The sequence below is a fragment of the Giraffa tippelskirchi genome, chromosome 4, assembly GCF_054371585.1.
Source record: "Giraffa tippelskirchi isolate mGirTip1 chromosome 4, T2T-mGirTip1v1.2.pri, whole genome shotgun sequence".
In the NCBI taxonomy this organism is placed as follows: domain Eukaryota; kingdom Metazoa; phylum Chordata; class Mammalia; order Artiodactyla; family Giraffidae; genus Giraffa; species Giraffa tippelskirchi.
The window spans coordinates 205,837,385-205,852,853 of record NC_137278.1 but is presented as its reverse complement, the minus strand read 5'-3'; the positions used below and the strand labels follow the sequence as shown (position 1 = coordinate 205,852,853).

General features: G+C 54.5%; 2 protein-coding genes across 4 annotated transcripts; one reads left to right on the top strand and one right to left on the bottom strand.

Annotated features, from left to right (window-relative positions):
- Positions 1–1,089: 1,089 nt before the first annotated feature.
- On the bottom strand, positions 1,090–9,268 carry LOC145545736 (uncharacterized). Its single transcript, XM_081590533.1, has 7 exons — positions 9,079–9,268; positions 8,708–8,802; positions 2,642–2,707; positions 2,452–2,490; positions 1,966–2,142; positions 1,594–1,636; positions 1,090–1,246 (listed from the first exon to the last, which is right to left on the bottom strand). Exons 1-7 carry the CDS (start codon positions 9,266–9,268, stop codon positions 1,125–1,127), a joined length of 732 nt encoding a protein of 243 aa, XP_081446659.1. The 3' UTR covers positions 1,090–1,124.
- CYP2D6 (cytochrome P450 family 2 subfamily D member 6) lies at positions 9,086–14,199 on the top strand. 3 transcript variants are annotated; one of them, XM_081587788.1, is made up of 9 exons: positions 9,086–10,106; positions 10,829–11,000; positions 11,549–11,701; positions 11,801–11,961; positions 12,361–12,537; positions 12,700–12,841; positions 13,077–13,264; positions 13,704–13,845; positions 13,941–14,199. In XM_081587788.1, exons 1-9 carry the CDS (start codon positions 9,918–9,920, stop codon positions 14,117–14,119), a joined length of 1,503 nt encoding a protein of 500 aa, XP_081443914.1. In that variant the 5' UTR covers positions 9,086–9,917; the 3' UTR covers positions 14,120–14,199. The 3 variants fall into 3 exon arrangements, with proteins under 3 accessions (XP_081443914.1, XP_081443913.1, XP_081443915.1); XM_081587787.1 differs by having other exon boundaries at positions 12,700–12,863; positions 13,033–13,264; positions 13,941–14,138; XM_081587789.1 differs by lacking the exon at positions 11,549–11,701 and having other exon boundaries at positions 13,941–14,138.
- The last annotated feature ends 1,270 nt before the right edge of the window (positions 14,200–15,469 follow it).

Genomic DNA, 15,469 nt, shown 5'->3' with positions numbered 1-15,469 from the left:
GTTAGGGAGGGTTTTCAGGCGCCCATGGGATAAAGAGGAGCGCATCAGCTCAGACACCGACATTTCAGGCCACTCTCACTTTGCTCCACCGGCCGCAGGTCAGCCAGCACCTCAAGTCTGCTGCCCCAGAAGGTGGTGGTCGGGGGAGGGGACTGGGAAGCGATACGCCGAGTGAGACCCCAGCGCTCAGTGCTCTTCAGGCCGGAGCTCTTCCGAGGAGGGAGCCCCTCCCTGTGCCTCTTTCTAGGATGGGCCCCCTTTCCCTGCCCCTTAACGACACTCATCCCCCAGCCGCTGCCCAGTAGGAACTGCCGCTCACGGCCACGCTAGAGCTCGGCTCCAACCCGGGGTTCCATCCTCTGAGTGGCCAGGTGAGGCCGGGCTCGCAGGAGTCTAGGCGGGGGCCAGGAATGAGCCCCTGTGGACCGTGGACGTGCCCTGGGGACAGGGTCAACCTTGGACCTTGGGACAGCAGGATGGCAGAGCAGAAGGAAGCCCTGCAGGAGCTCAGAGGAGGACACCCTGGCTCTCCTCCTTGCTATGCTATGACTCCATGTGACCTTGGGCTTCTGTTTGCCCTTCAGCCAATAGGAGGTTTGCCTCTGATGGCTGCCGGGTCCTGTCTTCCTGCGCCGACTCTAAGGCTGTGACCTTCTAAGCCTGGAGCCCCGGCCAAGCGCAGGGGACCCCCCATCCTCCACCTCCCCCTCCAGCCCCCACTCTGGTCTGAACTGAGATCACACAGGCACCGCCCAAGGGCTCATGACTGACTCTTCACCTGAGTCTTAGGCAGACCCCCTGGTACATTGAGGTTAACTGCTAGGAGACCACAGACAGGTCAGAAGCACCAGCCCCTAATGAAGCCAGTTGTGCCTTCGTGTCAGATGTTAACATTCAGGGAACTGGGTCTATCCCTTGACACTGACTCAGGAGACCAGCCAGGGCCCCCTTGAGTCTCCAGCATACCCACTGTCGTGGGCTTAGTGGCAGGAGGTGGTGTTCCTGCAGCTTGTGGGGACAGGGGGCGTGGACGAAGCCGCACTGAGTTTGTGGAAACTTGAGGCCCCTGCAAGGACGAAACCGGGCCTGCAGAAGCAACAACTGTGCATTTATTGGACGCAGTGTCACTCGTGGCTCTGAGTCTTGGGGATGTCAGAGGCGGGGAACCAGCCCAGCCAGAGCTTCCTCAAGAGCTGGGGGACCCAGCCCCTGGGCCTTTCCTCCACGATGTCCACCTCAGAAGCCGCTAAAAAGCACAAACAGACACGCCCTGTGGGTTCCTTGCTGGAAGGCACCTTGCCCAGGGCTAGGGTACCCTCTGTTGCCAAGAGAACAGGTCAGCATTGCTAAAAGGCCAGAAACCTTCCTGCAGCCCAACGGGAGTGGCCTCAAGTCCTTTCAACCCAAGAAGGAAGAAGGACGCAGGGGGCTCGTTCAGGAAAGACTGGGCATCGGGCTACCTAGGCTTCGTCCCCAACCCCTCCCTGGGCCAGGAGGGTCGGGGAGGAGCTCAGCCATCTGTGACCTCTGCAGGGTCCCTGAGATGAGGGAGCAGGGCAGTCCTACTGTACAGGGTGGGGTCTGCTGTCTTACCAGAAATGTACAGGGCCATCTCCTTTCGGGCCTTCTTATTCTCCTAGGGAGGGAGAAGGGGCACGGGGTGGGATGAGGCAGGTTCTACATTGTGCAGGTTGGAAACGGGCCTCGCTTCACAAGAAGTCGGGGGAGGCCAGGGTTCAGATCCACTCGCCGCTCAGACCGTGTCTGCACCTCTCCCCTGCACACAGAGCTGTTGCTCCAGCGGGATGGCATTTTGACCCAGTGGTCTTGGCATGCCCCGGCCTCCCCCTACCGTTGCCACGGTGGCATGGGCCTGGCCTCTGCACTCCACCCTGCAGAGCCCGGGGACTTCCCAGTAGGACCTACACGGGGACAGTGTTGCAGTTGAGCACCAGGCTTCCTTACCGGCCATCCTGGGGTCCCTGCCACCTCTTCCTTCTCAGTCACCCCCTTCGCACCAGGGATGAGGCTGGCTGCTTCCTCCCCCAGGGGCCCCAGCTCCCCCTCCTCCCTAGACAAGACAGCAGTCTCCTTCTTGGGGGCAGCATGATTCGGTCCTCCCATTGCCTTGGGGGTCATGGCCTGCAAGGAGGAGCAAGAGGGCAGAATATGGGCAGAAAGGCCCCCTGATGCCCTACCCCTCCTGCTGGGCACACTTGGAGTGTGTATCCCCCCTCCTGCTGTGCACACTTGGGGTGTATAGTTCTTTGTTTCTCCAGGGAAGCCCCTTCCTTCCCAGCTTGAGGTGTGGTCGGGCTGTAAGTTTCCTAAGGAGCCCCGCCGCTATCCCTGGGACCCTGACCCTGTGCTGGTCACAGAGTTCCTGTCTCAGGGAGCACTGACAGGCGACAGCCCCCAGCCCAGGGCCCTTCCTGGCCAGGCCTCACTTACCGCAGAGTCGCGCTTCTTCCCACTCCTGACTCTGCGTCTCTACAGAGGGAAACAGCGGCCGTCACATACAGCTCTGAGTGCCCGGGAGTCCTTCCCTGCCTGGGCCATCCTCTTTCTGTGTGTGCCCACCAAGGAGGCCCAGGACAGCCACCCCACTCCAGGGAAGGTGGAGACCCCAGCCCTTACCCACCTGAGTGGTCATGGGGTAGCACTTATCCATCGGCCCCCACACTGGCCTTAAGGTCTCCCCGACGGGCTGCATGACAAGGAGGAAGAGAGAAGCCTGAGGCGACATGTCAAGGGCTCAGTTATGCATTGGTCCACTGTCAGTGCATGCTGCCGACACTAGAGACTATCAATAGTTGATGTCTTTAGACATAAATGCTGCATTCACAAAACAAGGACAGGTGCTAAAATAAAAATGTTCCAACAATAATCTTTTATTCTTTCTTTCTTTTTTTAAATTTCGTTTGGCTGCATTGAGCCTCTGGTGGTGCATGGACTCTTCATTTCGGCGCTTGGGCTTTTTTTTTTTTTTCTCTAGCTCAAATGCACAGGCTTCTCTCTAGTTGCTGGCCACGGGCTTAGCTGCCCCATGGCATGTGGGATCTTAGTCCCCGACCAGGGATCTAACCGGCATTCCCTGAATTGGAAGGTGGATTCTTAACCACTGGACCACCAGGAAGTCCCTACAACTTCTAGTTATTCAAAAACAGAAATATGATCATGGGAATTAAAAATCCAATCAGAGTGTAGAAGATAAAATTGAAAAAAAAAGGCATTTTCTCAGAAAGAACTGAGCGATCAGGAACTCCAACAGCTAAATCATAGATCTTTCTGAAAGAAGGAACAGAGTCAGCAAACTGGGGTGGCAGGGAAAGATCCCAAATAAATACCATTCATGTGTTATTGAGAACTTTTCTGAAGATGCAGGACCTGAGTTTGCAGAAGAGAAGGAATCGCCAAGTGTCCAGGAAAATGGATGAAGGAGACCCACCCCAGATTATGTCATCAGGAAATATTGAAATACCTAGGATGAAAAGAAGAACCTAAAAACTTCCAGAGATATGAGAAAAGAAGTCTATTAAGTTTCATCAGACTTTTCAACACCAACCTTTGAAGCCAGAAGAAAAGGAGGATTTTCAAAGTCTGTGAGAAAATTATTTCTCGTCTAAAATTCTGTACCTAGCCAAACTGAGTTAAATACGCAGTAAGACCTTTTTAGACAGGTAATAATATCTCAGGACTACCCCTCAGGAAGCAACTGGAGGTTGTGCTCCCCCTAAAATAAAAGATAACATGGGCTCCCACACGTGAAAGACGTGACCTACTCTGCAGAATGGCGGTGAAGGGAGGTCCCAGGACAGTGAGCTTCCGACGTCAAGGACGTCCGTCTGGGTGGGAAAAGGGTGGAGGGTTTCATGAAGTATGTCCCCAGGGAAATGATCATATTGATAAACCACCTAATTTGTCTTAAATGTATAGCAAGGAGATTAGTTGTTTTTAATAGAAAATTTAGATGTATTAATTATAGGTACAGAGAAAACTAACATTTAAAAAAGAGGAAAATGGCCAAATTATATGCAAAGACTGATTATAGTATACTAGATGACCCAGGAATACTGTTTACATAGTTTTAAAATGTAAACCCTCAATTTTGAGCTAAACAAAATGATGCTACAAGCCTATTGCTGCTGCTGCTAAGTTGCTTCAGTCGTGTCCGACTCCGTGCGATCCTATAGACGGCAGCCCACCAGGCTCCACCATCCCTAGGATTCTCCAGGCAAGAATACTGGAGTGCGTTGCCATTTCCTTCTCCATAGCTTTGACTATATGGACCTTTTTTGGCAAAGTAATGTCTCTGATTTTTAATACACTGTCTAGGTTTGTCATAGCTTTACTTCCAAGGAGCAAATATCTTTTAAATTCATGGCTGCATGAATGAGCTTCCCTCATAGCTCAGTTGGTAAAGAATCTGCCTGCAAGGCAGGAGATCCTGGTTCGATTCCTGGGTCAGGAAGATCCCCTGGAGAAGGCAAAGGCTACCCACTCCAGTATTCTGGCCTGGAGAATTCCATGGACTATACAGTCACCAGCCTATTAGAATGACTTTAAAAAAGGAAAATGCTGGAAATGATATGGATCAAATGGACCCTCTCGTTCATTGCTGGTGAGAATGCAAAGTGGAAACCAGCCACTTTGGAAAGTTTCACAGTTTCCTACAAACTAAGTACACATGACCACATGACCTCACCCCCACTGTGAGGTGTTTACCTAAGTAAAAGGAAAGCCTATATTCACACAAAACTGGTACATGAATATTATAGTGGTTTCAGCTGAAAGTGCCCAGAGCTGGAAACAATCCAAATGCTTCTTTCGTGGTCGGTGGATAGACTGTGGTCCGTCCATACAAGGGTCAACTACCCGGCAATGAGAAGGAACAAACCACCACGACACACAGCTAGGTGTCCTGTGCTCAGTGAAAGCCTCACAGCGACATACTGGGGACGTCCCTGTGGTCCTGGGCTCAGGGCTCTCTGCTTCCACTGCAGGGGGCCCGGTTTGCTCCCTGGTCGGGGAACTGAGATCCTGGAAGCCTGCTGCATGGCCAAATGAATACAGACTATGTACTGGCATGTTTCCAGGTATAAGACCATCTTGCCAAGGCAAAACTATGGGGCCAGAAAACCATTCACTGGATGTCAGGGGCTGGAAGTGGGGCAAGGGTTGAGTATAATCGAGTATGGGGGAATTTTCTGCACTGATTAGATCTGTTCTGTATCTTGGCTGTTGGCAATTTAACAGTTGTATACATCTGTCAAAACTCACAGAATGGTACGCTAAAAAGAATGGATTTTACTCTATTGAAATAGTTCCTTAATGTTTAAGAAATGAATCAAAAAGAGCCCACTGTGTGGGAGAGGGATTTAAAAGCCAAAATGATATAAAAGTCAGCAAATAAAGCAAAAATGATACTTAATTCTTAGCAACTAAAGATGTCAAGAATACACAGAAGAACTGGACAAAAAGGATCTTGACAACCCAGATAATCACAATGGTGTGATCACTCACCTAGAGCCAGACATCCTGGAATGTGAAGTCAAGTGGGCCTTAGGAAACATCACTACAAACAAAGCTAGAGGAGGTGATGGAATTCCGGTTGAGCTACTACAAATCCTAAAAGATGATGCTGTGAAAGTGCTGCACTCAATAAGCCAGCAAATTTGGAAAACTCAGTGACCACAGGACTGGAAAAGGTCAGTTTTCATTCCAGTCCCAAAGAAAGGCAATGCCAAAGAATGCTGAAACTACCGTACAATTGCACTCATCTCACACTCTAGTAAAGTAATGCTCAAAATTCTCCAAGCCCGGCTTCAACAGTATGTGAACCGTGAACTTCCAGATGTTCATGCTGGCTTTAGAAAAGGCAGAGGAACCAGAAATCAATTTGCCAACATCCGTTGCATCATCGAAAAAGCAGGAGAGTTCCAGGAAAATATCTATTTCTGCTTTATTGTTTATGCCAAAGCCTTTGTGTGGATCACAATAAACTGTGGAAAATTCTTCAAGAGATGGGAATACCAGACCACCTGACCTGCCTCTTGAGAAATGTGCATGCAGGTCAGGAAAAAACAGAACTGGAGATGGAATAACAGGTTCCAAATAGGAAAAGGAGTACGTCAAAGCTGTATATTGTCACCCTGCTTATTTAGCTTATACGCAGAAACACTGGGCTGATGAAGCGCAAGCTGGAATCAAGATTGCCGGGAGAAATATCAATAACCTCAATATGCAGATGACACCACCCTTATGGCAGAAAGTGAAGAAGAACTAAAGAGCTTCTTGATGAAAGTGAAAGAGGAGAGTGAAAAAGAGTGAAAACCTCAACATTTAGAAAACTAAGATCATGGCTACCGGTCCCATCACTTCATGGCAAATAGATGGGAAAACAATGAAAACAGTGACAGACTTTATTTTGGGGGGCTCCAAAATCACTGACGATGGTGATTACAGCCAAGAAATTAAAAGACGCTTACTCCTTGGAAGGAAAGTTATGACCAACCTAGACAGCATATTAAAAAGCAGAGACATTACTTTGCCAACAAAGGTCCATCTACTCAAGGCTATGGTTTTTCCAGTAGTCATGAATGGATGTGAGAGTTGGACTATAAAGAAAGCTGAGTGCCAAAGAATTGATGCTTTTGAACTCTGGTGTTGGAGAAGACTCCTGAGAGTCCCTTGGATTGCAAGGAGATCCAACAAGTCCATCCTAAAAGAAATCAGTCCTGAATATTCATTGGAAGGACTGATGTTGAGGCTGAAACTCCAATACTTTGGCCACATGATGCAAAGAGCTGACTCATTGGAAAAGACCCTGATGCTGGAAAAGATTGAAGGGAGGAAAAGGGGACGACAGAGGATGAGATGGCTGGACCAACTCAATGGACATGAGCTTGAGCAAGCTCTGGGAGTTGGTGATGGACAGGAAGGCCTGGCTTGCTGTGATCCATGGGGTCGCAAAGAGTCAGACATGACTGAGCAACTGAACTGAAACATGTCATCACTCAAAACACTTAGAATGCCAAAACCTAGGATATAATTATAGTGGAAGACTAGAGAGAGGTGAGATGTGTGTTGGAGGTGGCATAAAGTGTTCAGTTGTTCTCAGAGGTAAATCCTCATCTTGCGATGTAAGAATTCATTAGATACTGTTTATATCTGAGCAATCAAGACAAAGCAGGATAAGCTTTCTATTTAGAACACTGGAGGCAAAATCAAAAGCTCCATCTAGAAAGTTGGAAGCTAGAAAGATTTCCACCCTGGGCCGTGAGAACTGTGGGTAAAGAGGGTCAGGACAAACAGCAGACTTTTTCCAAGTTATAAAACTTTGACTCATCAAACTATGTATACATATTTCTTTGATGACAATTAAGCTTTTTAAAATGAAAGTTTGGTTAATTAAAAAAAAAAAAACACAGGAAGGAAGCAACATAGGAGTCTGTCTCCGAAAGTGAAAGTTGCTCAATGATGTCCAACTCTTTGCAAACCTATACAATCCATGGAATTCTCCAGGCCAGAATACTGGAGTGGGTAGCCCTTCCCTTCTCCAGGGGAAGACATTCCCAACCCAGGGATTGAACCCAGGTCTCCCGCATTGTGGGCGGATTCTTTACCAGCTGAGCCACAATTGAAGCCCAAGAATCCTGGAGTGGGTAGCCTATCCCTTCTCCAGTGGATCTTCCTGACCCACGAATCGAACCTGTATTGCAGGCATATTCTTTACCAACTGAGCTCTCAGGGAAGCCCTAAGGCACCTGCCTACCTGGGCCTTCGTTGGGGCTCTCCAACCCCTGACAGTCATTCCCTGACTACGGAGCCCACCCGTCTCCATGTTGCTGGGTCACAGAGAAGCTTGTCCCCGTGAAAATGCTCTCCTCCCAGTAGCACCAGAAGGAGAGCAGGAGGGCTCCAGAGACCAGGCATGTAACTCTAACCTGTCATCCTGGGCATCCTGGGTCCAGTCACTGTCCCTCTGGGAGCCTAAGTCTCCTCCTCTACAAAGTGGGAGCTGCTGGTGGGAGGGGGGAGAATGGATGCACGCGCATGTATGGCTGAGTCCCTTCACTGGACACCTGAAACTCTCACAACATGTTAACTGGCTATGCCCCAATACAAAATAAAAAGTTTCCCTTCACTCTTCACCTGAAACTGTCACAACATGTTTACTGGCTATGCCCCAACACACACACAAAAATTGCTGCTGGGGTGCCGCGAGGTTTCAACAGATGGGCAACACCTAATCCGGCACATGGCCCTCAGTGGACATCCAGCTTCTGTGTGCGTTTTCCTGACAGAGGGCTAGGAGTAGGGGCTTCGGTCGTAGGTTCCTGGACCTGGAATGTCAAGAGGATGTGTAACCCCAGGCAGATGTCCCGCTCACCACTACCCCCTTCACGTATGAATGTGGAACCATATTCCAAGACTACTCACACACGTTAGGGGTCATCCGTTCCTGTCGGCGTGTCTAGGTTCCTGCCACGGAGCCCTGAGATGACCACACAGGCAGCCCGTGGGGGGGGGGGCGACAGGGGGCTGTAGAGGGGGGCTTTGTTTGACACTTTGCTGAGAACACAGGGAATCCCTACAGAGTCTTCTCACACACGCACACCATTGGTCAACCATTTCTGATCAAGCTGTATGACCTCTCTTTGTGCTACATGAGTCAGTCCCCTTAGGACCTGTCAGCGGTCCCCACCTGTGATGACTCCACAGCAACCTCATGGGGAGGGGCTGTTTTCCCCACAGACCCCTGAAAATAGTACACCGCGCCGGCAGGTAGATGAAGGAAGACTAGTAAAACATTTAAAAGAGTAACATAATTATTTTTAAATGTCACTATGTACAATATGGCAGAAATGGTATATTTTTAAACTATTTTGATGTGTGATGAAAAACATTAGACATTAACGTACAATGTGTGAGGGGACAGTTATTCAAAAGGTATAAGTAAATATTTGAAGATCACTGCTGTAAATATGACTTGGTTATATGTGTTTTGAGGGGGTAGTTTGTGGGTTTGTGGGGAGGATGCACGGGTTTTAGAAAACAATCCTGCTGCCTCCCTACCCCAGATTCGAACTCCACAGCCACAACAGGTGGAAACTGAGGCAGCAGCCAGCCAGGTGAAGGTGCCGGCATCAGCGTGAGCAGCCTCCAGGTGCGGGGAGGTTGGTTGAGTCCAGGCAGCTACTGAGAACTGGAGACCTTGGTGCTGGGTCTCTGTGAGTGGAAAGGGGTCACACAGGCGTTCATGCATGTGGTTCTGTGGGTGTGTAGATAGGCATGTGAGCATGGGGTAGTCAGTATGTGAATATGTGTAAATGTGGTTTATGAGTGTGTGGTTCTGTTGTGTGTTGAGTGTATTAGTCAGAAGTGAGGGGACACCAAGAACTTTACCGGTGGTCCCTCTGAGCATTAGGTCCTCCGTCCAGCACTGGGCAAGGACCAGCAACGTACTTGGGAGGTGAAGGCCGCTCAGGAGGAGGACAGGGACAGGTTCTGGGAATGAGACTGTGACCCCATTAGAGGGTGACAGGTGACAGGTGGGTGGCAGAATCCATTCCCAAGCCCCTGGATTCTTCCTCGGAATCTGCCGAGCTGGGGAGTCAGGCTCGGGGGAGAGGGCACTTCTTGTGATCTCCAGCCACCCTCCCGAAGCACGTGGAGCGCACACAGGAGGGACAGTGTCCGCCCCTGCACGTGACTCTCCTTGACCCCTCTCTGTCCCCTCTGGCAGCACAATCTCCCTGACAAGATACCTCAGGGCAGAGGGCAAAGGCCGGTTCTCCGCTCCCTTTATAAAGAGGCCCCGGACTGGCCGAGCCCTGGAGGTGGGGTGAGAGTGCCCTGCTGGCCTGGTCCTAGGTGCCGGTGTGGTGAGGAGCCCAGCACACACGGAGGCAGCCATGGGGCTGCTGTCTGGGGACACGCTGGGGCCCCTGGCCGTGGCCGTGCTCATCTTCCTGCTCTTGCTGGACCTGATGCACCGGCGCGCACGTTGGGCCGCACGCTACCCCCCAGGCCCCACGCCGCTGCCGGTGCTGGGTAACCTGCTGCAGGTGGACTTCGAGGACCCGCGTCCCAGCTTTAACCAGGTGAGGACGGTGGGGTAGGGAGTGGGCAGCGGTGGTCCTAGGGCCCCACCTAGCAGCAGACAGTGGGCGCTGGGTGAAGCCACAGGCCGGAAGAGGAACTGGGCCAAGAAGAGGAGGCGGATTTGAGAGACTTCCTAAGGGAGGGCGTTTGTTCTGGGCCCCAGGACAGTTTGGATTTTCCCAACAGAGGTCAGAGAGGACAAAGGCCAGAGGGTGGGAGTGGTTTACAGCATGGCGACAGGCTGGGGATTCAGTCGGCCAGCTCTTAAATTATGTGAGCCCGAGTCCCTGAGGGTTACATTGGGAGGAAAGGTCTTGAGAATGGGGGAGACGGGTCTGGTCATGAGCCCTGTTTAAATCAGGAAAGTTGAGGTTGAGAGAGGCACAGTTCAAATCTTTTGCCTCCATGAGACCTTGGGCCTCCCTGCTCCCCGCTATGACCCTCAGTTTCTTCACCTGTAAAATAGGATGCTAACTTGGCCTACTGACCATTTTGGTGACCCTGGCACAGTCATAGGTGGCTCTATGAGTAGGATGGTCTGATCCAACTTGAGATCCTCAAAACTAGTGGATGTAAGACCCCAGTTCACAAGACTAAAGTCCTTGCAGTTGCTCGCGAAAGGAGGCCGGCTCAGAGGTGCCCCAAGAGTATCGCCAGGAGGCTGGGCCCACAGCCTGGCGGGGCCTGGGCTTGCCAAACACCCTCGACCTTTGGCCTGCAGCTGCAGCGCCGCTTCGGGAACGTCTTCAGCCTGCAGCAGGTCTGGACGCCGGTGGTCGTGCTCAACGGGCTGGCGGCGGTGCACGAGGCGCTGGTGGACCGCAGCCAGGACACTTCCGACCGTCCACCTCCGGCCGTCTACGAGCACATAGGTTACGGGCCGCGCGCGGAAGGCAAGCGGAGACGGCAGGCCGCGTCCCTGAAGGCATAGGCAGGGTTAGGGACATTCGGTGCAGGAAAGAGCAAAAGATTTGAGGGGGCGGCACGTGGCGAAAGGAGACTGTGCCAAGCGTTGGGGAAGGAGAAACTGGATGAGGCAGACAGCCGGGGCCTTACTAAGAGAGGGCGGCCAAGGGCCATTACGAGCGAGAAGGGGACGTCGGGGTGGGCAGGGAAGAGGACAAAGTTGGGGTGAGCAGGGCAGGGGCGGACCAGGAGCTTCCCCACGTGGCAAACGGGGTCTCGGTGGGTAAAATAAACAGTGGAGCCAAGACAGGCCCCTAGAAGCGGAGACTCTGGGAGCAGTTGTGGGCCGACAGCAAATGGGACCAGTCCCCAGATGGAAGGGGGTGTCAAAGTGGGCGGGATTTGGGAGGGGAGGGCGAGGCCAGTGTGGGCGGGGCGGGGCCGAGACCTCCCCCACGGGGCGGGGCTGTGGGCAGAGCCCCGAGCGGGGCGGGGCCAGGCACGAGCCACGCCCACGAGCCCGCCCCGCCCCCAGGAGTGATCCTCGCGCGTTATGGGAACGCCTGGCGCGAGCAGCGGCGCTTCTCCCTGTCCACCCTGCGCAACTTCGGCCTGGGGAAGAAGTCACTGGAGCAGTGGGTGACCGAGGAGGCCTCGTGCCTCTGTGCCGCCTTCGCCGACCAGGCCGGTGAGTGAGTGCTGGGGCTGAGGCCCATGGCACAGGTTTGGAGAGGTCTGGGAAAGAAGAGATGGAGGCGACACCCTGCCTTGCACCGTCCCCTTCCAGGACGCCCCTTTAGCCCCAAGGACCTCCTGAATAAAGCAGTGAGCAACGTGATCGCCTCCCTGACCTTCGGGTGCCGCTTCGAGTACAAGGATCCTCGCCTCGTCAAGCTGTTGGACTTCACGGAGGATGCCCTGAAGGAAGAGTCTAACTTAGTGCGCCAGGTACGAGAAGGGAGCTCCGTAGAGGCGGCCTCGGTCCTCCAACGGGTCCCCCCAGGAGGAGGACTTGTGTCGACGGCCAGTGCGGGAGAGGGCTTTCCAAGGGCTGCAAGGAAAAGGCTTGGAAGTGGCGAGATGGCAGACAACCCAGATGAGAGAGGCCGGGTGGAAGTCACCGCGCTTAGGGGTGGAAGGACTCTTTGGAAGGCAGCAGCACCCATGAGATGTACGTTTTAGGTCCATCTTTCCGGGCACAGGGCCAGGAGAGAGGTGCAGGGTCTGAACTTAGGGAGGAGCAATGTCGATGGTGGGGCCACTGGAAGAGGCTGGGACTTGACTGGTGAGTGCATGAGCACCAGGAGGTCCCAGCTTCCCAGGGCCCCACAGCTGTGACCCGCACAGGTGGTGGAAGCTGTGCCAGTGCTCCTACGGATCCCAGGGCTGGCCGCCAAGATCTTCCCGGGGCAGAAGGCCTTCATGGCCCTGATTGATGAGCTGATCACTGAGCAGAAGATGACCCGGGACCCGACCCAGCCACCCCGACACCTGATCGATGCCTTCCTGGATGACGTGAAGGAGGTAAGGTGATCGGGACAGGGATGTGTGTTGGGAGCCCAGGAGGCAAACTCAGGCCTCTGTATCAGCCAGAGATCAGACGCCTGGGCTGAGCGGAGCAGGGTGGGAGGCCATGTGGGGACTTCCTCTCTCCGTCCTTGAGCTTACCTTCCCGGTGTGACCCAGGCCAAGGGGAACCCCGAGAGCAGCTTCAATGATGAGAACCTGCGCCTGGTGGTGGCCGACCTGTTCTCCGCCGGGATGGTCACCACCTCGACCACGCTGGCCTGGGCTCTCCTGCTCATGATCCTGCACCCAGACGTGCAGCGTGAGTCTAGCCCGGGGTGGGGGTGGGGGGGTAAGATAGGCGAGGTATGATGGGGCCAGCCCGTGGCCCTGAGCTCGGTTGGTTTGGCCACAGGCAGCAGCTCCGTGCAGGGGCTGAGCCCCTGCTCGTAGGTCACAGCGCCCTCCTCAGCCTGGATGCAGCCCTACCTGGGCGTCAGGAGGAGGCGGGAGCCCAGCCCTTGGGTCTGACCACCGCGAGGACACTTGTTTTGCAGGACGGGTCCAGCAGGAAATCGATGAGGTGATAGGGCAGGTGAGGCGACCAGAGATGGGGGATCAGGCCCTCATGCCCTTCACCATGGCCGTGGTCCATGAGGTGCAACGCTTTGCGGACATCATCCCCCTGGGAGTGCCCCACATGACATCCCGTGACATCGAGGTGCAGGGCTTCCACGTCCCAAAGGTAGGCCTGGGGCTCTCCCCGCCCCGGCTCCGCACCACCTCCACCTGGTAGCCCCAGTGTGAGTGTGGCCAGGTGTGGCCGGGACTGCAATCCGAGCCACCCCGTCCTCACGGCCACAGGTACTGAATGTCCCAGCCTGGGTGGGCGTGGAGACGAGAGCAGAGGCAGGGCTGGCTCTGTCCACTCGGAGCCCCTAGTCGGGCAGGGAAGACAAACTAGAATGTGTCACGTGTTGGAGGAGCCCGTGCACTGAGGGGCAGTAAGGGCACCCTGCCATGGGGACAGGGATGGTGCTGAGAAGCTTCTTGGGCTGAGGGTTACTTGAACAGTCCGGGTGTGTGACAGGCAGCGTGTGTGCCCACGTGTGTTTGCTGCCACGGGTCTCAGCACCACCCCCCACCCAGTCCAGACCTCACCCAAGCCAGATATTTGCCACCAGGGGACGACACTCATCACCAACCTGTCGTCAGTGCTGAAGGACGAGACCATCTGGGAGAAGCCCTTCCGCTTCCACCCGGAGCACTTCCTGGATGCCCAGGGCCGCTTCGTCAAGCAGGAGGCCTTCATACCCTTCTCCGCAGGTAGCTTGCGCGGAGGGTGCCCCGTTTGCTTCCCCACCTGAGGGCGTCTTGGAGGGGTAGACCCAGGCTCACAGAGCCCCCGTGCCCACCCACAGGCCGCCGTGCATGCCTCGGGGAGCCCTTGGCCCGCATGGAGCTCTTCCTCTTCTTCACCAGCCTCCTGCAGCACTTCAGCTTCTCGGTGCCTGCCGGGCAGCCCCGCCCCAGCGACCACGGTGTCTTTGCCTTCCTGGTGACCCCATCTCCCTACCAGCTCTGTGCTGTGCCCCGCTAGAAGCAGGCACCCAGCCCCATCCCGCTCCTCAGGGGTAGCCCTGATGTTCAATAAACCAGTGTCTGGTGGCTCCATGCTGACTTTAGCCCCACCTGGGGCCCCTGACCAGCCCCTTAGCAGTCATGTAGCCTCGGCAGTCTCCCCAAAACCAGCCCCCACCCCCCGGTCTGATTCATCCTTACCTGGCATTTGACCTTATTTAACAGATGGCTCTACTGAGGCTCAGAAGGTGTACTGGGCTGTACTGTGAGATGGGTGTACTGAGGCCTAACCCCAGTCACCTTGGGAGACCAAACCTTGGTTACTGGGCATAGTGACCAACCCTATATAAACAGGCCCTGGCTTCTGCTGGGAGGAGCTCACATAGGTTAGGGAGGGTTTTCAGGCGCCCATGGGATAAAGAGGAGCGCATCAGCTCAGACACCGACATTTCAGGACCAGCCACACCCACTTGCTCCACAGGCCGCAGCCAGCACCTCAAGTCTGCTGCCCCAGAAGGTGGTGGTTGGGGGGGGACTGGGAAGCGATACGCCGAGTGAGACCCCAGCGCTCAGTGCTCTTCAGGCCGGAGCTCTTCCGAGGAGGGAGCCCCTCCCTGTGCCTCTTTCTAGGATGGGCCCCCTTTCCCTGCCCCTTAACGACACTCATCCCCCAGCCGCTGCCCAGTAGGAACTGCCACTCACGGCCACGCTAGAGCTCGGCTCCAACCCGGGGTTCCATCCTCTGAGTGGCCAGGTGAGGCCGGGCTCGCAGGAGGCTAGGCAGGGGTCGGGAATGAGCCCCTGTGGACCGTGGACGTGCCCTGGGGACAGGGTCAACCTTGGACCTTGGGACAGCAGGATGGCAGAGCAGAAGGAAGCCCTGCAGGAGCTCAGAGGAGGACACCCTGGCTCTCCTCCTTGCTATGCTATGACTCCATGTGACCTTGGGCTTCTGTTTGCCCTTCAGCCAATAGGAGGTTTGCCTCTGATGGCTGCCGGGTCCTGTCTTCCTGCGCCGACTCTAAGGCTGTGACCTTCTAAGCCTGGAGCCCCGGCCAAGCGCAGGGGACCCCCCATCCTCCACCTCCCCCTCCAGCCCCCACTCTGGTCTGAACTGAGATCACACAGGCACCGCCCAAGGGCTCATGACTGACTCTTCACCTGAGTCTTAGGCAGACCCCCTGGTACATTGAGGTTAACTGCTAGGAGACCACAGACAGGTCAGAAGCACCAGCCCCTAATGAAGCCAGTTGTGCCTTCGTGTCAGATGTTAACATTCAGGGAACTGGGTCTATCCCTTGACACTGACTCAGGAGACCAGCCAGGGCCCCCTTGAGTCTCCAGCATACCCACTGTCGTGGGCTTAGTG